The following is a 22834-nucleotide window of genomic DNA, read 5'->3' on the forward strand; positions in this document are numbered from 1 at the left end:
AAAAACAAAAAACAAAAAAAAACAATATAATCTCCATATCGCTTTTTTTATTTTTAACATTTTTAATTTCACCATTTAAGGATCAATGGCTACACTAGAAAAATATAGGAGTGTAAAACATCCAGTGATCATCATTCAATCCCGGGTAACCTCGGTTCTTTCTGCTAGTTTATGTCATAAACCTTTTATATTAGGAATTATATTACACTCTTTCTCATCATAATTTCAAATATTATCATACTATTCACCATGAAACTAATAATATATTCATTTAATTTATCCTTCTATATTTTTCTTTACAAGGAGGTTCTTAACACTGTCGCCTCTCATTTTATTAAATCGTTATTCAGCGATACACATGTTTAAGTTACTACTCTTTAATGGTGAAAATGCACCGAAATCTTTATATATCTATAAAAGTGAAAGTATCTGTCTGTCTGTCTTTCTGTGTACATTTCCCTACACAATAACTCTGTCAATTTTTAGTCTACAGACTCTTCATACAAAGGAACTGAGATTTGGGAAAAACTGTGTAATCCGTTTTCGGACAGAAATTTTGCTGCTAAGGGGTCAAAGTTTAACGATTTGTACCTTTAAGAACTCTACCAAACTCTCCCGTGAATTTTCGGTATAAACCATTGAAATTTTAGATATAGGTTCCGTGGACATGGATCTAACGTAATTACTTTATTTAAGCCCAAGACAATAAATGTTAAGGGGTTATAATAGGGGTAAAAAATTGACCTCTGCGGTCTCTACTAAATTAATCAGACAATTTCTTGTCTAAACATTAGGAAATTTACATAAAGGGTATTCAGAGATAGGGCAAGTTTTTAATCGGTTTGGGTAGAACATTTGATCTACAAATATATAAATCTATGTATGTATGTTTGCATGTCTGCCTAAAGCTTTGGACAGAAGCGACGAATTTTCCCAAGATCAGTATCGTTTGAAGCTCGACTCCTTAGACGACAAATACCGAAAAAAAAATGGCTAAAAACATTAATTTCTTTACCCTCAACTGGGCACTCTTCAACAGGGAGGGATCGCTTTTGTCGTAGACATTTTCGAAAGTAATCCCCTCTTTCCGATTGTCTAGCCTTAATTTAAATATACGTCACTTCCAGCTTGGCGATGGTCGTAACAGCAAAGATGTCACGTTTCTTTTTCACGTTTTTTTCCTCCTTCAGGGTGCGGGTTCGAGCCTGCCTTCCTACTACCACATTTTTTTTTTGCTCAACACACGCCTCCAAACAACCGGGCAACACTGGGCAAACATGCTATAGTATTAAAAAAAAATAGAAGTCAAACGAGACACTTTTAGAAACTTGCATGTGGACTTATCCGAGTTGAATGCCGGTAAAAATATACATATAAAGCTTTGGGTTATAAAACTATAACGTATGGAGGCGGGTGTGAATTTTGACTCAATAATATATATCTAATATATAAACGGCTATAGTTTTGTCGGTCGATCTGTCTCCATATATTCAAACTCTATATCCTTCGAAACTAAAAGTCACTGAGCGGCTATATGGGCATAAAGCGATTAAATTTTTTACATGGCATTCTTTCATGGGTCTTTAATAGGTTAAAAAATTTCAAACAAAACAAAACAATAATATTTAAGCGTACTTTATGCCCTCAGCTAGTATATATAAATATATATATATATATATATATATATATATAGTCTTTGAAGTTTTTAACATTTGAAACCACACAAAAAATTATTTTTTATCATTCATTAAAAAAAAAAAAAAAAAAAAAAAAACATCTAGTCAGTAAGTCATTTAATCACCTGCAATCACTGCATCAACTCTCAAATTTACTATAATACCAATTTTTATATTTTTTAAGGGATCATCAGTTGTTTACCATGAAACACTGTTTCGGGGATTTAAAAACAAAACAGTATAGTACATCATGGCTCCCCAGCAGTGTTGATCAAACACCACCACCCTTAATCTTAGGAAGAAGACAAGTTACAAAAATTTTTTTTCCCAATTTCCTATTCTTAATTGTAATTACTAACCTTTTCATAGTATAAAAATGAATTTCTTACCTGTGCGATTCATCAATTTCCACATTTAAAATGGATACATTTTTTAATTTTTTAATTTATCAGTCTTGTATTTATAAGATTTGGATTAATCCATTTAACTACTTATCACCCCCACTATAGTTAGTAGTTTGTATATTTACATTCTTATTTATTTAAAATTAGATATATAAAGGTTAAAAATATTTTATTTTTACATATATACATTTTTTTTTTTTTTTTTTTTTTTTTTTTTTTTTAACTATATAAATTTATTATATGTAATTATAAATACATTTATACATTGCTAATATAGTTTTGGATTTCCTTTATCAATATAATCTGGTTTATCTTAAACGATTCAAAAGCATCAGGATAACGAACAAATGCTTTATTAAACTGTTTAAATATTTTATTTTTATCTCCACCTTGTTTTATCATCCTTATTACTAAGCTAGAAACTGGTGGTATAAAATCTGTTAATTTTAGAGTAACGCGAGCTATTCTCAAAAACTCTGACATAATGGTTCCATAAAACACAAAAACGGGGCAGGTGCTATCCTTATGGGGCATACGTACTATTTTAAAGGGGAAAGCGTTTCTTTTATCAAATATTTTATAAAGAAAAATTCCATCCTCAATTTTTATATCTAAATCCAGAAATGTAGCCTGTTGTCCTCTATGTTCACAATTTAATTTTAGTTCGTTTGGATATATAAGATGTTTATTTTTTTCGAATTCATCATTATCGTTTATGCATATAAGGTCATCTATAAATCTCCTACACCCATGAAAGTTATATGTTTTAGATATATCTGTTTTTAATAATGATGACATATATATATATACTCGAGTCTATGTAAATACAAATTTGCCCAAAATGGTGCCGGATCCAATCCCATTGGGATACCTATCGTTTGGAGTAATATTTTATTTCCTATTTGAAAATAGCATTCTTTAATAAGATGACTTACAAGCATTTTTAAAATACCTTTAGAAATACTAGTTTTGCTATTTTTATTTTTACACCAGAAAGCATTAGAGTTTGAAAAGTCTATATATTTACCTTTTCCACCTTGAAAAGCCAAATCTACAGTATATATATATATATATATATATATATATATATATATATATATATATATATATATATATATATATGTTAGTGCCTGGAAGGTTATTCGAAATTGGAATCGGGAATAAAAAATATCGGAACCTTGAAATGTTAAGAGGTCAAAATTGGGGCTAAAGTTAAAACAAATTGACCTCTGCGGTCTCTACCAAATAACTCAGTCAATGTTTGGTGTAAATATTTGCAATTTTACATAAAGTGTATTCAGACATAGGGCAAGCTTCGTAATCGGTTTTTGACGGAAAGTTTGGCTGCAAATTGGTCAAAGTTAAAATGATTTGACGTTTGCGGTCTCTAGAAAACTATTCAGTCAGTTTTGGATCTAAACATTTGAAATTTTTTATAAAAGTTATTCACAAATGCAGCAAGCTTTTAATAATATTTTGTGTGGAAAATGTGGCTGCCATGAGATCAAATTTGAAAGAGTTGACCTTTACGCACTCTACAAATTTCGCCAATTTTGGGTCTAAAGACTTGAAATATTAAATGTAGGATATCTGGGGATGAGTCAAATTTCTTAATATATATATATATATATATATATATATATATATATATATATATATATATATATATATACATATATACATATATATATATAGGTTTTATTTTTTATTACCGTATCTTTCTGTTAAGTTACATTATTGTTTCAGCTACCCGACCGTTGTTTGGCCGTCTGTAGTTTCCTCAGACTTTTGCAGAAATGTTCGTTATTATGGGATGAAAGAGTGAAAGAGTGAGTGAGGTCAGGGGGGCGGTTCGAGGAGGGCGGAAGAAAGAAAGGAAGGAACCAAGGGGGAAGGTTTTAGTTTTGGGGTTTAAGGAACTTTTGAGGGAGGGTCTGGGAAGTTGATTTCTGGTGTGGCTGAAGGCATAGGGATACATGAAGGGGAATATGTGGGGGTAGGAGGAGGGGTTACTTTAAAATTCGAGTCTTGATGTTAAAGTTTTTTGCGTCTCGTTGGTGAGATGCTTTCTTGGTAAGTATGTCATGACCTCTTGGGTGTTCGCTTATGTTTGGAGGTGGGGGGCGGCATTTAATAGAGAATGGATTCTATATTTATACATCTGTGTAAATTAAAATATCATGTCTTATCTTATTGTACGATCGGGCAACGCCGGGCGTCTAGCTAGTATATATATATACATACATATATATATATATATATATATATATATATATATATATATATATATATATATAACAATTTTACTTTTAATTCAGTTAACATCTACTTTTCTTGACAGTCTGTTTCGTATTGCAAAATCAATTATTTAATGATTTTATCCATCAGTGTTTCTATTATGCCCTATAATAGATGTCCTTCCCATTTTCTGATGAGCTAAGGGCAAAATATATTCACTGTTTGATATAATAATTACATGATTGAGTTTGCGCTACGAAACAGATATTGTCAAGAATTGTAAATATAACTGAATTAACGGAATGATTTATAGGATGGTCAACATCATGAACTTTTGAATATAGCGTTTTGTCATTTATTCACTATATATATATATATATATATATATATATATATATATATATATATATATATATATATATAATGTGTGTGTGTTGACATATGCATTTTATATTAACAAATACTTGGCATAAACCGTCGTGTTTAATATTTTCTCATTTAAATCATAACATTCAACTAGTTCATAATATTCATCACAATTTAAGTGACAATAAATAATATCGAAAAACGCCCATCGTTAACTCAATCACAGCATTTACACCAGTAAAACACAAATACCTAAACTATTTCTCACTCTTGATTTGCTTTCTCCCAAGATAAAATAATCCCACTCAATATCTATCGATAACTAATCCATACATGACACTTTGTTTCCCCTTTAAAGAATTTGAAATGTGAAAGCACGACTCGGCTGATACGTTGAAACAGATAAACATATGGTTTTCATTTTGCTTCGGAGATTCGTTTCCGTTGGACAGTAATTACGGAAACTGAAATGTCTTTTATTTAACACAATCATTAAAAGACTTAGTTGGAATCGCTACATTCTGGATCTATTAAACCCCGATGAGAAATGCTGAAACAAAGAGTCCCATTCATAATGTGCACTGTTAGCTTAAAAGTACAAATGAAATTACCAGGTTAGTCCAGCTAATATTGAATGGCTGGCCTTGGTTTCATTTCCGGTCGACTTCTCATTGCCACTAACAACTTAATTAAACGGAAGAGTATAAATACAGAAGATTTCGTGTCGTTGTCAGCGAAGACGAACTTGCAGTTGCTAGAAGAAGTTCAACAGCGAATCCAGCCATGCCTAACTACACCCTCCATTACTTCAATGGCCGCGGCCGTGCCGAGTGTATGCGTATGATGTTCCATATGGCCGGCGTCAAATACATGGACAAGAGATACGAATTCTCCGACTGGGATCGTTGCAGGAATGGTAAGGAATTTGTATAAATAATTCTATTGTAATCTCTATTCTTCTTCTATATAAATAAAATGAACTCATTTTTTCCCGTCGGATTTTGACATTAATAGGATTAAAAATCAAGATATTTCATGTAAATATAATATGCACAAACGGCAGAACAATATCTGAGGTGTGTTATAGGCTTATTATTTCTCAAATTCCTCGATAATCTTAGATTTCTATACTTTTTCTGCTGAGAAGTCACGGCCAAAATCCGTTAAGATCAATGGAAATGGTAAAATATTTTCTCTCTAATAAATTCCTCCTCCCCCTGCCACCACTTAACACCGTTTGGGGATCGTTCACAAGGAACAGTTGAGAAGAGAACACCGGTTTGGCTTCGTAGTTCTTTCATGTGAAGTTATTTAAAATCACTAAACTAAGCTGCTGTGCTCTGTGGCGTAGTGGTTAGCGTGCTGGGCAATTCACATTATATTTTCACGTTCGCGCCGACCTACCGTAGTCGTTTTTTTTTTTTTTTCCTAAACAACTGGAATGGACTTTTCTTGGTGGCCGAACTGTTAACGTTGCAGATGTTTTTTTGTTTTTTTTCACACTTTATTTTCCTACTTTTACTCATGACTCCGGGTTTGATCCTTCCTACTTACCTACCATAACATTTTTTTAAAACTCCCCCCCCCGACCCGGAAACAAACACTCGGGCAACGCCGGGTACCCCCGCTAGTATTCTATATAAACGGCTATGTGTCTTTTTGTCGGTCTGCCTTTCTGTCTGTCTCTTTGTCTCTATATTTTAAAACTCTTTCTCCTCCAAGGCTAAAAGCCGCAGAGCGGTCCCAGGTGTCTCACAATGGATTTGATTTTTCACAAACCGTTTTTTATGCGCCTTTAGCCAGTAAGAAAAAAGCTTTTAAGTGATCAAAAATGGGGCAAAATTGTAAAAAGTGTTATACATTTTACGCATTCATCATAGTTTATTTTAAATTTTTAATCAGTTAATGTACGTGTCACGGTAGTACAATGGTAGTGTCACCAGCTTTGAATGCGAAATTTTGTTTTCGATTCTAGCTGATGGCACCCAAATAAACTTTTTTTTTTACTTTGGAAATGACGACTATAATAATATATACGAAATCTGGGGGAAAAATCATATTTAAGCGTATTTTACGACCGGCCAAAGCACGCCGCCCCCTCCCTCGCTAATCATTTATATAGAGAAGAGACAATGTCGGGATCTAGTTGCCACATCTGAGAAGAAGATGTTTGACGCGCCCGATAATGTCTTGTCAATCAAAACGGGCTTCAAATCCGTGTAGATGATGGCCTTTTCTCTTCCCTGCAACCTCATGTCCACAGTAGAGAAGTTTTAAGTCTGTCTCTGCTTTGTCCTTATTTCTATTGCAAGTGCTCTTTTGAGACTTTATCTATTGTCCCCACTTTGCTAAACGCAGATCCCATGAACAAAGATTCTTTCTCAGCATATCCACATGTGTAACACTGTTCCATTGGCCTGCTTCCCAACTGATTTATATATGGCAGCCTCAAGTCCAATGTAAAATAGTTTACGTTGAGCCGTTCCCTTTAAATAGTCGAAATTCCATCTAATTTACACCATTAACGGTTACTAAACTACCACATTTCATTCAATGACCCTTATCCTCGAGTGATCATCTCATCTTAGTAAATAGTGACTAATTTCTAAAATAAAGCTGTCATTTTATTGGGCTTTTGTTTAGATATCGATATATATATAATTTCTGAGGTTAACATGCAATTTATAAATTTGCTGTAAATTTTCTTACGAAAGATGTTTTAAAAGTAAGTGCTAAGATAATAGTTTATTGAAAATCTGTGTTAAAATCAATTTCTTACGATAGAAATATATGTCGATACGAATTCTCCGACTGGGATCGTTGCAGGAATTCTAATGAGCATTTTAATTTCTATTTTTTTAACAGAAGTATAGAACTATATGTAAATCATCTTCTATGATATAAATTATACCTGTCTGTTTAAATGAATGTATGTATGTATGGTTAAAACTTTCGACAGAGACGACGGATTTTTACGAAATCGGTATTGTTTTGACACGCGACGCTTAATACGCCGAATATCGAAAAATCTGACTAAAACATTAATTCATTCATCCTCAACTGGAAACTTTTCTACAAGGAGGGGTTGCTTTTTTCGCCGATATTTTCGAAAGGCATCCCCTCTTTTCGATTGACTAGCCTTAATGTAAACCGTACCCACTTCCGGTTTGGAGATGGACGCAACAACAAAGACCTGACTTTTTATCTCTAACGTTCTTTTTCTCCTTCGCGATTCGGGTTCAAGCCTGGCTGTCTACTACCACCTTTTTTTGTCTCAGCACACACTTTCAAACATCCGGGCAATGCTGGGAAACCCGGCTAGTTTAATTATAAGAAAAAATTAACTACATTTTCTTATGATATCTTGTCAATTTTTGTCGATATATGAAGTGCCTTCAATACGTTTCCAGACATTTTTTGTATGAACATTTTATTAATAGTACCCGCATAAAACTTTAATGCCCTTCGAAGTAATCTTCTCCAGCTGCAATGCACTCGTTGTCCAGTTTCAACAACTTCTGGAAGACTCCATAGAACTCTTTTTATCTGATCGTTTCAATGACCATCGTCACAGTTTTTTTTTATCTCCTCAATTGTCTTATAATGAAAGCCTGTAAAGTTTTCAATAAGATATGGGGTTAAATAAAAGTCACACGGAGCAAGTTATGGGTAATAGGGAGGGTGAGAAACTGTTTTGATGTCCAACTTGGTCATGACAATCTCTTTTTTTATCTTCCCTGAGCATCTTTGGGACCAACGTCGGGTAAAAATATTTGAAAGAGTGATATGCTGTAAAAATATTTAAACAATGACTTTTTTTTTAATTAATGATAATCTTTCTAAACATATGTGTGGCTCATGGTTGATCAGGGCGTTTTTTTTAAATAGTTACTTTAAAATTAAAATACTTTAACAATAATATTTCAAAAGTTTATTTCAAATAATTTAATCGACTTGCAAAATTTGAAGCGTCCTAAAGCAAAAAAAAAATAAAAAAATAAACGAGACAAACGATAGTACACCCCCACCCCCCACATATATATATATTCTTGTATAAAATCATTAACACCTAGTTGATTCAGAGAACCAAAAAGGAATTTGGCCATTTAATTACAAGTATCAATTCAATATAGAAGTGTCGTAATTTAATTTTGTTTTTAAATAAAAATTTCATGATGACACTTAAATTAAAAAAGTAGAGAGAGACTCATAAAAACACAGGAACTTGAATAAATAAAGATATGAAATACATGTTCTAGCTGGTTTCTAGGCGTTGCCAGGGATGTAATATAGACACATTATGTTGTATATTACCTGTTCTCTTCTCCCTAAGGTAAAACAATTTCATGTACATGCTGTAAATTACCTACACTAGGGATAAAACATGAACAATACCAGTCCTAGGGTAGATAAAACAAATAATACATAGAGATGAAAGATTCCTCTCCCCTAAGAATAAAACATATATTCAATATCTGCTTTTGTTTTTTCATTGTTTATACGGTCCCGAGCAACGCCGGGTAGCCCTGCTAGTCTATAAAACAGAGTACCACAATGTTTAGACGATATTGTCTATTTAAATGAAGTTCAATTGTGAAGTGCCAGATAATAAACGTTTATAATAAACGTTTATTATAAACCGGATTATGTAACCGATTTTGCATTTTTGTTTTATTTAAAAACATGCTCATGTATTTAGTTAATTTCTATATTATTATTTCTTACAGACTTCCCCTGTAATTATCTTCCTTGTCTCGAGATGGACGGTGGTATGAGAATGCCTGAGACCATGGCTATTTGCAGGTACTTGGCCCGTGAATACAGTAAGTATAAAAGTTAAACTGAATTTGGTTTATGACATTATTTCTGATTTTTTTTTAAATTTAGAGCGAATATAAAAGTCGATAGGTTTTTAGTATAATGCAAATTAAAAAAAAAACATGATTCATTGTATCTCTCTCTCTCTCTCTCTCTCTATATATATATATATATATATATATATACATGATTACTTCATTTAATAACATAAATTAATATACGAAAATATAATTTTATGCATAATTTTTCAGTATTTATTTAAATATATATATATATATATATATATATTCTATCCCATCTATATCATTTGTACGAAACGTGTACTGCTATCGTTAATGTACTTCAACAGTGTCGTTACATGTTAACACTTGAACCCACATGTGTAATCTGACACACATATATTTATATATACGATAGGAGAAAAGGTTAATAAAAATCTTTTCAAATTCAAAAGTGGTGAATAATAAATATAGAGAAATATATTTATAGAAAATAAATATATATATATATATATATATATATATATATATATATATATATATATATATATATATATATATATATGGATTTACGTCTCTCATACTTTCACTGGATTTGTGCAATAATAATTATTCGCCATTGCTGATGATTATATGCTTATTTTCCTATAAACTTTTACTTTTCTTCAAAAACCTTTATACCTACCATTTTCAAAAATTGCGATAATCGGTAAATATAGATTTATATCTATATATTCATTTTGCTAACGTTTTTTACTCTGATGAGAACAGCTTATAGTTGAAACTCCATGGAACAAGGAATTGTTTATCATTTTTTCTCGTATTCATTGTTTTGAGTAAAATATTTTGAATATAATTCTACAATATTGTGACACCTATAACATATGTATGTATATATAATATTTTGCAAGGATACGATATAGGTAAACTACTTTAGCTTGTTTTTTTTTCCCCATATAAGGGAAATGGTTTCCATGTTTAATTGTTAAAGTGTTTTTTATTCAATAAGTCTAAACAATATATATATATATATATTTATATATATATATATATGTATATATATATATATAGTTTAGTAGAAATGGTAATTAATAAAAACTGAAGAAAGTGCTCAATACTGTTGTAGAGCAAATATGCGTTTTATTTTTTATTACCGTTTCTGTTAAGTTACATGATTGTTTCAGCAATCCAGCCGTTTTTTGGCCGTCTGTAGCTTCCTCAGATTTTTACTGAAAAGGTTTCTGTAAAAGTCTGAGGATGCTATAGATGGCCAAAAACGGCCGGTTAGCTGAAACACTAATGTAACTTAACAGAAAAGTACGGTAATAAAAAATAAAACCTATACATATATATATATATATATATATATATATATATATATATATATATGATGATGATGATGAACTATCCCGTAGAGTTTGACACATGAGCTTCCGTCACACAACTATTTGACGGAAATACACACATATTATTATTTTATAGATATGAACGCTTTGTGTAGAAGCAACAACACTTTTTGCTTGACTGCTAATCTTTGTTGGTGCAGATGACTTATTAAATCTAATGTGTGCACTACAACAAAAGAGAGCATACAGTAGATAGTAGGATTCTACATAAGAACTTTCCATCTCCTAAATGCAGCGTCTTAACGAAGGCACAATCACTTTCACATCCCGATTTCGCCAGGTTACCGAAATTAAGCAACAATGTGTCTGGCCAGTACCAGATGGGTGAGCACTTTGGAAGGCTGTATGTACTGCTCAAGCCGTAGAAATTTCCTGGTGGTCGGTATCTAGGGGCGCATAAATTCACAGGTGTATAAATATATATATATATAAGAAAAAGTGCTCGTTGTAATTTAGATATATAATAAGCTCGATAGGTAAATATCCTAGAGCTAATTAATTATTAAGTAATGTGATTGATAATTTAAAATTTAAAAAACAAATTATAATTAAATTAAAAATCAGTTTCACAAGAAGGAACAACAACAAAATCAATTATCTGTACGATCGTTTCGGAAAACCGTGTTTTGAATTCAATAAGGTGAAAAGCTATAGCAAACATCACATATGAGTATTTTAACCATAGTTCCTGATTTCAAAAGGCGAAAAACTAAAAGATACATCTGCATTACTTTTAATGCTAGGTTTATTTATGGTGTCTTTTAGATTTAATAAAAACCCTTTAAAATTTGCTGATGAGGAGAACTTGTTTATTAAAAAACTATATGTCATAATTATTGTCCGTAACTTCATGTCTACCACAATAAAAACACGGTTTTCTGAAGCGATCGTACAGATAATTGATTTTGTTGTTGTTCCTTCTTGTGAAACTGATTTTTAATTTAATTATAATTTGTTTTTTAAATTTTAAATTATCAATCACATTACTTAATATTGAATTAGCTCTAGGATATTTACCTATCGAGCTTATTATATATCTAAATTACAACGAGCACTTTTTCTTTCCTGTATTTTAATGAAACTAGTAATTTCACTGTTACATTAAAATACACTCAACTCTTTAGACTATTGTTCTAATCTCCTTTAAATTATATATATATATATATATATATATATATATATATATATATATATAGCAAATGCCCTGGCATAAAGAGTCCATTCTATCTCCCAAATTTTGCCTATATTCAATTATTCAATAAATGATCCATTCTATATCTACCAATATATAGTTTTGTGTCTTCATTTCATACTCCTGTTGTCCTATTATATATATATATATATATATATATATATATATATATATATATATATATATATATATATAATATATATAAGTAAACAAATACGTTATTTTTCGCAGATTTCTATCCTAGAAGTTCCATGGACATGATGAGGTGTGACTACATCGCTGATTGCTTCTATGAAATCATGCACGATTACATGAGGTACTACCACTGGAAGAACGGACGCTTCAGGGTGAGTCAGTAACTTTAGATTATTATTAATGAGTCATGTACATGATGGATGTTCGTGTTGCTTGAGTGGTTTATGATCTTTTTATATACACTGTGGTTGGTTGTCATCGTCGTCTTGATTTATTCACATGCAAGGCACATGAGACTTATTTTAAATGAAGGTTTTATTAGCTTCATAACACAATAAACCGACGCTCCAGGGCGAGTCAACTATTAAATCATTAACCAGTTATTACACGTAAAGTTAAACTCCTTTAAAAAAAATAATGTAAAATAAAAAACAAATGAAAAGGAACTGAGACAGTTCATGGGAATAGTATATTTTTCTAAACATTTCAATTATTGTAAGTAAAAAACAAAACAAAGTAATACTTGCGCTGAAATCGGAAGGAAAACCTAATGAGCGTGATCCAAATACGATAACCATTAAGCCAGCCTGCCTTTAGAAGTTTTTGAAAAGTAGGTGTTTTAACAGCTACTTTTTGTTAACATAAGGAAGTTCTTTGTTAAACGATTCAAGCATGCGAATTCGTGAAACAAATGACAAACAGAGAAAGATCCGATGACCCCCAAGTACAACTTTTTCACCTTTGATTCTTTAGCGCCTCTTTCTCCCAAATGAAACCGATTAAAATGTCTCCACATGTCTGAATACACTATATACCAAATTTCAAGTCTGTAGATCGAAACATCGTTGACTATATAGGATGAGAAGTATTATTCTACACACATTTTACCTTTTATATATTAACTAGGTGTACCCGACGTTGTCCAGTACAAACATAACACTAAATTCATTTAAAAAATGATGTAAAAACAGAAAGAGAGCATTATGTTTTTTTTCTAATCAGCCCACTAATTAGTAAGAAAAAAATACTCGAGTTGAGATAAAAACCAAAACCTAAAGATAGTGAGCTAAGTCTAATAACTATAAGACCAGCTTGCCATTACATTAAAACTGTTTTTAAAACTTGAAACAGTTGATAAACAGATGAAAATGCGCTGACCCCAAAACTACAATTATTCTTACATTTTAACCCCCTAGTAACTTTTTCTTCCGGTGGAAACCGAATTTAAAAGTATTTCACGTGTCTGAATATTCTATATAGCAAATATCAAATCTGTAAATCGAAAGCTCGTTAAGTTTATAGATTGTCCTCGGACACACATTCCACTTTTATATATATATATATATATATATATATATATATATATATATATATATATATATATATATATATATATATTCACGAGTAATGGCTACATCTTCAATAGTAAAACTAAGTTTAAAGCCAAATGAATATTGTATTTTTTACCGTTTGTCGTTTGTCTTGAATTCGGAACATTTATGATATACGTGGTCAAATTATTCTATCAAAATGAAATATTTCTTTAGCCTTAAAAATTTGCATTGTAAGACATCCTCATTTAATGTCATATTTTATATGCGTTTGAGTGATTTTCTATCAATTAGATATTAATGTATTAAAAATCTAAATTATTTAATGAATGTATTAATCGTTTTCTTGATTCATTCATAAAACAGAAAATGACGCCATTTTTGTTTTACTTCTAGTACAACATGAATGACTACGGTTTCGGTGGTGAGGGCAACTGCAGCAACTACGACGTAAGTCCCATTCTTTATTTTGTATTCAAGCATGTCGTAAGAATATTATTATATAAATATATACAGACATACATACGTATATATATATATATATATATATATATATATATATATATATATATATATAAATATATAAATATATAATGAATGACAAAAGTTATATTATCCCAATTAGTCTCTCCTTAAAAATTGATTTTACGCTCATCTTTTAACTGCCCCATTTATACACATGGACACACTTACACACTTACACGCACACACACACACACACATCTCTCTCTCTCTCTATATATATATATATATACATATATATATATATATTAATATATATAATATTTATGTTTTCTCTACAATAGTATTTGGAACTCTCTTAAGGATTTTACTAATTACCATTTTTGCTATATATATATACACAAAGATAATTATATATATATATATATATATATATATATATATATATATATACTATTCATTCACGTAAAATCACCTTTTTTCACCATATTCCCTCTCCTTCACTTTTTGTTATCAAGTAAGATCTTTGACTTACTTGCAGTTTCATCAAATACGTTTGTATGCAAAATCCGATCCCGTATTTTGCTAATTTCTACCCTCTGATGAGAAGGAAAGTATTTCTTCGAAACTCCGCGGATTAAGGACTATCCACTTATTAAGTGTTTCCTTTTGCGATTAAATATGTTTTAAATTACTTTTCAAATTTTTTTAACATGTTTTATTAACTATTTATATCTTATATATATATATATATATATATATATATATATATATATATATATATATATATATATATATATTGTTACGAATGATCCTTCGTTTTTTTACGATGAAGGAGAATCTCGCAACAAAAGGAAAGAAAAAAAACAAAAGAAAAATAAATTTTGGTCCTCGGGTTCGAACGCATGCTTTATATCAAACAAAAGGAAAGAGAAGGCCTTTTTCAGACCAGTGAATCAAAATAAAATGAGAGAGAGCAATTGAAACGCGGTCTTACATTTTAAATCAACTTTATTACAAAAAATATAATAAGCTAAGGAGTGGAAAAAAGATTAAGTCAAACAACAAAAAAGAAAAAAAAATCATGAAAATAGTGTAGTTACGCAAGGGTCCAAAAATGCTGACAAAAATACATTAATTAAAAAAAGAAAAATGGCAAAATAAACGAATCGCCGATACGTCGCATGAAAAAGACCATACAGGGAGAGATGACTTACAGTTCATATTTTTCTCTATGTGAGGTTTCTTCGGCAGTCTGTAATTTTAAAGTTTCTTTTTTTTCCTTCATTTTTGACGATTAGTTCCGAGAACTAGAATGTTGATTTATAAAGTTCGTAAGTTATTCCTTTTTGTTTAAGATTATTCTGTTTACATCCTTAGTCCATTGTAAATCAGTTTCCTGTTTAGTTTTAAATCGATGAGTAGCCGCACTCATCCAGGCTTGCTTCCAGTTTCGACGATAACCCGAAGCAGAGTTTCATTGTCCGTTCGCCATGGCGGTTTTCAGAAGGGGGTCTATAAAAATGTTCTTTGTTTTTCTTCTTCCTCCTTTCTCTTTCTCTCTTCTCCATTTCCTTGCATATTTCGCTTGTCTTTCTTTTCCTTTATTTGTTCGCCGTTTGCCGCTACGAAACCCGGAACCAAAAGAAGTCAGAAAGAGTGTTGAGCAGATGAACTGTCAACTCGCTCTCATACTGAAGGGGTAGGAAGTGTTAATATCCGTTGAGCGTTTTATTCAAGTCTTTCCTCCTCCTCCTCCTCCTCCTCCTCATCCTCCTCTCTCTTTTCCTACATTATCTCTTTCTCTCATTTGCTTCTGCGATGATTCAAACAACAGCAAAAAATGGCTAGATACATTCTTCGTCGGCCAAATAAGTTAGATTTAAAGCTTTCTCTTTAAAACACATAATCTATTTTAAGATTATGTAACAATATATATATATATATATATATATATATATATATATATCTGTGAAAATATTCTTTATTCACTTATATTTCCTTTTGATATGTGCAAATTCTCATTTAAGAAGCTCATTGTAATTACATAGCATATAATGAATAAATGACAAACGTTTATATTCCTAAAAAATGAAAATAGCGTAACGAAAGAAAACTATAAGGCCTTTGCAACTTCTCTTCAGATTTAATTTTTTTGAATCATGTCCAAACGCATTTTATTTACTTTTTGGTGAATATTCAATATTACTATTTCTTTTATCAGTTAAAGGCAAAAATAGATTCACTGATTAATATAATAATTAAGTCATTGAGTTTGTGCAACGAAACGGATACTATCAAGAATTGTAAGTATCAACTGAGAAATGAATAAATTGTAAGGTGGTCAACACCATGAACTTTTAAATATAGACTTGTGCCCTTATTCATTATATATATGCATTTATATGTATGTATGTATATATATATATATATATATATATATATATATATATATAAAATTTACGCGTAATTCCTCTGTTTTAAATATTGAATCGCCCGATAGTGTAAGACATAATTATAGCAAGCACGGCCGGGCGGTACATAGAGTTTTATAATAATTTAGGTAAACGATATTTTTTTAGTAAAATGAAAATAGATTCGTATTATTTGATTTTATGATACATTTTTATTTGTTTGTTTGTTTTTAATCCTGTTTACCTTATAAAACACGCAATCGTCTTAAAGCAGATGTAATTTTCATCATTCCATAAAACAATATTTTCCTTTGGATCAATTTCGTTTTTATATTTTTACTTTTCATACAAATTTCCTGTTGATACAATCATTGTATTACGAATAGAAATAAATTTATTACCGTTTTACAATATCTTTCAGAACTACATGTACTGGAGATACATGAACACCTTCAACCGCGTCATGCCTTTCATGGAGAGGACTTTATGTATGCGCAATGGCGGCAGCCAGTGGTTCATGGGTGACCAGGTAAGTTTGATTATTTTACACAATAATTATTGTTTATTGACTAATGTATTATTATATTGAGTGTAAGAGCCTGAAGAAAATATATTTGACAAAAGATCTATTTTCATTCAATTCATGTTTGTAATCAAAAGGGACTGCGAAAATGCGTTTATACATTCTGAACACATTTTGAATATATTTTATAGGTTTTACACTTTTGATACTTTCTGAAGGGGACGCTTAACAGAACGTCTGAAACGCGTAAAAAATATTTCAACGATTTAAAAACATTATTACAGTGATCTAAATATGATAACATTTTTGAATGAAAATCAAAACACGGAATAATAAAATAATGTTAAAAAAATACATACCAATTGTTGGTGACCTTTCTCATTTAAATATATATATATATATATATATATATATATATATATATATATATACATATATATATATATATGTGTTTGTGTGTGTGTGCGTGCGTGCATGTGTGGGTATATATATATATATATATATATATATATATATTATAATTAAGAAATTTCAATTTTACAAAATGAAGAAATGTTGAGCGATATGTTAATATTAATAATAATATTGATATATATATATATATATATATATATATATATATATATATATATATATATATATATATACTAGTGGGACCTGTAGAATTCCACAGGGTACACATACATGTGTAATATATTAATTTTGGCATTCTGAAGATGTTCAGCGTAAATGGAAACGCTCTGATATTATTGTAGTTCTTCTGTTAAAACTTCCAAAAGATTTATCTAAGCAAGCAGGGACGCCGGCATAGCTCGGTCGTAAAATACGCTTAAATATGATATTTTCATTGGTGCAAATTTCGTTTATATGAATATAGCGTCAATTTCCTATCGATTCTTATATATTATAATGTTCTGATTTCATATATATATATATATATATATATATATATATATATGACGTGATTGCATAAGCTAAAATCGAAACCTATAAAGCCTAAATTTATGAAGACTACCTGGGAAATTATTTATTAAAAAAATAGATGACTTGCGCGTCATCAGCTATAATCGAAACCGAAACCAACACTTATGAAGCATTCTTGGTAAAACTATTTATTACAAGAAATAAAAGGTCATAACAATGAAACAACATTCATTCGGAATAAAAGTGGTGTAAGTGTTACACACAAAATAATACACACGCTGGTGTATATGATATATAGATTAAGTAAACATTAATACAAGTTTAATGGGATTTGACGGATTTAATTTTATACAACTAGTCAATTAAATAATTATAAGGTAATTGATTCATATTTGAAGAAACCGTTTATCATAGAAATATTTAGACATTTTTCTATAGATTTTTATTAAGTACTTTTATACAAATAACTATCAAAAAATTCATTGATATATTAAACAAAATTAATTATAATTATCAACGATTGAGTCTATAATCCTATTCTTTCTCTTCTTCTCTAGATGATGTGGTGCGACATGATGTTCTACTGTTGCATGGAGAACATGTACAGGGACTACCCCAACATGTTTAGCAGCTACCCCAGGATGATGGGTCTGTACAACCGATTCGCCAGTCACCCCAAGATCTGCAGTTACTTGAAGAGCCGTTGCAACACCTGCTGGTAAACCTGGTCGGAGATAACTAAACTGGTATTTGTCTTATTGAAAAAAGAAATCTTTTTAAGAAAACTGTTTTCATTTAATTAAAATGCTTGACATCACGTCCTGTCACACTTTTCTTGCAAATATATAAGCAAAAAATAAAAATAAATAAAAATAGTATTTAGTAATAATAAAGCTGCATTAATTAAAGTTGTTTTATTTTGTTTTTATTGTCGCTGATGTTGCAGTTCTGGTTTTTGTTTCCATGAGAACGCTATAATAAACTTTATAAACTGTAATTACTAATAAAGGAACTTATATAGTGATCGTCGATATTTTTCTTTGGTAAATTCTTATTTTTCTGCTTTCAAATCCGTTGTGCTCGTAAGTTTCTAAAGAAAGAATCACTAATTTTATACAGAAAAAGAAAAAAAATATAGCAAAATATTTTGCTGGAATTAAATAAGGAGGACGATCAAGATCGGTAATCACTACTTAATTATACGAGATGACTTTTTTCGTTAATGAGCATTGCTTTCTACAGTGTGAATTTAAACCAGACAAGTATGTTTAATTTGATTTTTACTTTAATAATTAACCATCACATAGGCCATCTGATATAATCACATTTCTAACGAATTCCTATCAACTAAGCAAGTTTTCAATCAACGATAAAAGAAACCTTTGCACTCCATGTTTAAAAAGGAAGTGTCCTCAATAGTATCAGATCCGACCGAATGGTTAATTGTAGGCATAGACTAATTCATACCATCTAAAAAATTCCAACAAAAACCTAACAGCCAGCTATGGTTCTCCCCAGAATGTGCTGCTGCTATCGCGTACAGAAATCACTTTTTCCATAGCTACCAACGTAATAGATGCATTGAGACTAAAGCTGCTTTCAGGACTGCCAGCAACCACTGTAAAAGAGTAATAAAAAATGCAAGAGAGCTATATGCCCAGTCTGTTAAATCCAAGGTAGCTGATCAGCGGCTGGATTCCCACCAGTTTTGGCAAATAACAAATAGGATCCTGAACAGAAGTGTGCGTTCTATCCCAACCATTATCAATGGACCAGAGGTCATCTCGTCAGCGTCAGACAAGGCCAAACTATTTGCAAAGAACTTTGCAGCTAATTCTACCCTATGCGACGAAGGCCATCAACTCCCCATATTTCCTCCTATAACACAGAACAAGCTAGGTAACATACAAATATCCGTGCATGAGGTCGCCAAGCTAATCAAGAACCTAGATTCCAGTAAAGCAACTGCCCCTGATGGCATCCCAATTATAGTGTTAAAAAAGCTTCAACCAGAACTTGCTCCCATACTTACGAAACTATTTAAGCGCTTCCTTAAGGAGAAGTGCTTTCCGACTCCCTGGAAGACCTCATCAGTTTGCCCTGTATTCAAGAATTCAGGTTATAAGTCATCTCCCTCTCAGTACAGACCAATAAGTCTCCTGTGTGTTATGAGTAAGTTGCTGGAATCCATATTAAATAGAGAAATAGTCAACCACCTCAGCAGATATAACCTTCTTAGTGACACACAATATGGTTTCTGCTCTGCAAGATCTACCGCAGATGTGCTGACGGTTATATCCCACAGGATTAGTGAATCTCTTGACAAAGGCTTCCTTTCTAGGGCAATTGCGCTTGACATATCAAAAGCCTTTGACAAGGTATGGCATAAGGGTCTACTTCACAAGATTTCGAGCTACGGTATAACTGGAAATGTTTTCTCAATCATTAAATCATTTCTCTCCGATAGGCTCATAAGAGTAGTGGTAGATGGACAAAAATCGGAGGCCTGCAATATAAATGCTGGAGTCCCTCATGGGTCAATCCTAGGCCCAACTCTCTTCCTGAGCTACATCAATGACCTCCCAAAAACACATACTTAAATCATTCGTTGACTTCCATGCTGATGACATGACCATCTACGGCAACACATCAAAGGCTGTAAATGACAAAGTTCTCTCTGATATTTTCTCCTCTGATCTCGAGCGCGTGGTTCAGTGGGGGAAGATGTGGCTGGTTACCTTTAATGCATCCAAAACCAAACTCCTATCCTTACATCATCAACGCTCTGATCCCCATCTGGCATCAATTGTGATGGATGGCTCTCGTCTGGGTGAGGCCCCGTGTTTTGACAAGCTTCTGGGTTTGGCCTTTACTCCTGATCTGAAATGGAACACGTACATCAAGGTCGCTGGAAAATCAGCAAGGTCGCTGTAAAGATCCTTCTACCGCTCCAGAAGATATCTCACTACGGATGCAATTCTCTATCTATATAAAAGCCAAGTACGTCCAAGGATGGAATACTGTTGCCATATCTGGGCAGGAGCTGCTAAAAACAGCCTATCCTGCCTTGACAGAGTACAAAATAGACTTCGTGGCTTAGTGGGGGATGCCCTTTTCTCTACCCTGCTACCTCTCTCCCACAGAAGAGACGTTGCGAGCCTCTCCTTGTTTTATCGTTATTTCCATGGCAGGTGCTCTTCTGAACTCCAATCTCTGGTCCCCCTCGCCAATCTTTCACGAAAAACACCCGTCTAGCTGAATCCACTGTGAAAAATTTCCCCCACTCTATATCTGTGCCTAAATCAAAACGCGGATTCCATGAACAAAGCATCTTTCTTAGAACTGCACGCCTGTGGAACTCTGTTCCGTCTGTCTGCTTCCCACCGGACCACAACTTGGATGTCTTCAAGTCCAATGTTAACAAATTCCTAATGAACCGCCCCCTTAAGTAAACACTTCAGCAAATCTCCACACTAACGTAATGCACTTGCAATAACCCTTATCCCTGAGTGGCTTCCGGGCCTTGATAAGTGGTGATCATTGTGCAAAAAAAAATGTTGAACTTGGTTACGCTCAAAGCGGTTTGAATTTCTACCAATTTTTAACGAACTTCCTGATATTTCTATATTGATAAGTACATAACTTGTAGAATCATATCTTGTTCATTGCTGAAACCCTAAATTCACATACGCGCTCTTTTAGCAAGAATGAAGAATGAAACCCAGACTTTTATTAATTGTGCTTGATTAACGGAATTTTTATATTCAGCTTCATATATATATATATATATATATATATATATATATATATATATATATATATATATAGTCATCCACATACAGTACTGTTTCGCTGTTTCACAGCTCATCAGTGCGGCTAGACAGGCAACTACCTAAAGCCAGGATTGAAACCCGACCGTTTATACGGCAGTCAAGGCTTCTAACCATTACGCTGTTGGCGGCTGCTTGAACGAGTAGTGAGTTTAACGATGTTTTGATATCGTCCGAAATACCTCCGCTCGATTTGTTTACATATATATATATATTTAGTCATCCACTGAAGGGAGCAAAATACAAAACATCTACCTGGCTGTATCTTCAGCGTATCGAGTTTACAGCTGTAGACATGTTTACTGCGTATGTGGACAGATGCCTTATTCTCGAAGTATTTTCATGCCAAGACCTCGGAAGTCTTGGGACAAGTTTCACCTCATTTTCTCTTAAACCAGATAGAAAATCTGACACCTAGGTATTTTTACACCATGTGTAGCTATTTTCATGCCCCGCTATATTACCCGGCAGGCTAAAAATGAAATAACTCAAAGATGGTAGAATTTTATGTAGAATCTTTATAAAGTGACAAAAAATCTACGAAGTGCCTTCAATAAGTTTCCCGACTTTTTCGTATAGGGATTTTAATGTTAGAACACGCATGAAGCTTTAGTCCCCTTTGAAGTAATCTCCTTCGGCTGCAGTGCACTTGTTGTACAGTTCCAACAACGTCTGAAATGCCGATTGAAAGTTCGTTTGTGGGAGCTTATCACTGATCTTCGTCACAGGCTCTTTAATCTTTAGAATTGCCTCATAACGAGACCCTATAAGGATTTTCTTGAGCTTCTTAAATAACCAAAAATAAAGATGCCAAGGTCTGGACTATAATGGAGGTGAGCAACTTTCTTGATGGCTACCTTTTTAATAGTCTGTGGATCTTTTCTGTGCCCCCTTGTGACAAATCTAGCACAAACTGTTCGCAGCTTCAGTTCCTCGCAAATAATTGTGTGCAAAATTTCCAACTGACATCAGACTGTGCTATTATTTTCTCTAGAGACACACACCGGTCATTCTTCATAAACGTCCTTATTTTAGTAGTCAACTCTGGTGTCCTGG

General features: G+C 32.1%; 2 protein-coding genes across 2 annotated transcripts in view; both read left to right on the forward strand.

Moving 5' to 3' along the window:
- The first annotated feature begins 5467 nt into the window (after positions 1-5467).
- LOC145265259 (S-crystallin SL20-1-like) lies at positions 5468-18670 on the forward strand. The gene is made up of 6 exons (XM_080121042.1): positions 5468-5600; positions 9412-9507; positions 12331-12446; positions 14022-14075; positions 16923-17030; positions 18506-18670. Exons 1-6 carry the CDS (start codon positions 5468-5470, stop codon positions 18668-18670), a joined length of 672 nt encoding a protein of 223 aa, XP_079977168.1.
- Positions 18671-19154: 484 nt separating this feature from the next.
- The window catches only part of LOC145265260 (S-crystallin SL20-1-like), a 31375-nt gene continuing 27695 nt past the window's right edge, over positions 19155-22834 (forward strand). The window contains exon 1 of the mRNA XM_080121043.1: positions 19155-19210. Within this exon, the coding sequence (XP_079977169.1) occupies positions 19155-19210 (56 nt within the window). The remainder of the gene's footprint in view (positions 19211-22834) is intronic.

The sequence above is a fragment of the Euprymna scolopes genome, chromosome 40 (assembly GCF_053919585.1).
Source record: "Euprymna scolopes isolate OS-2025 chromosome 40, ASM5391958v1, whole genome shotgun sequence".
Taxonomy (NCBI): Eukaryota; Metazoa; Mollusca; class Cephalopoda; order Sepiida; family Sepiolidae; genus Euprymna; species Euprymna scolopes.

What these genes read in the sequence shown, in the direction of transcription:
- LOC145265259 (XM_080121042.1), top strand. Translation starts at nt 5,468, where the DNA reads ATGCCTAACTACACCCTCCATTACTTCAATGGCCGCGGCCGTGCCGAG. An exon ending in GTACTTGGCCCGTGAATACA is followed by an intron (nt 9,508 to 12,330) that starts GTAAGTATAAAA and finishes TATTTTTCGCAG; the next exon opens with ATTTCTATCCTAGAAGTTCC. An exon ending in GCAACTGCAGCAACTACGAC is followed by an intron (nt 14,076 to 16,922) that starts GTAAGTCCCATT and finishes AATATCTTTCAG; the next exon opens with AACTACATGTACTGGAGATA.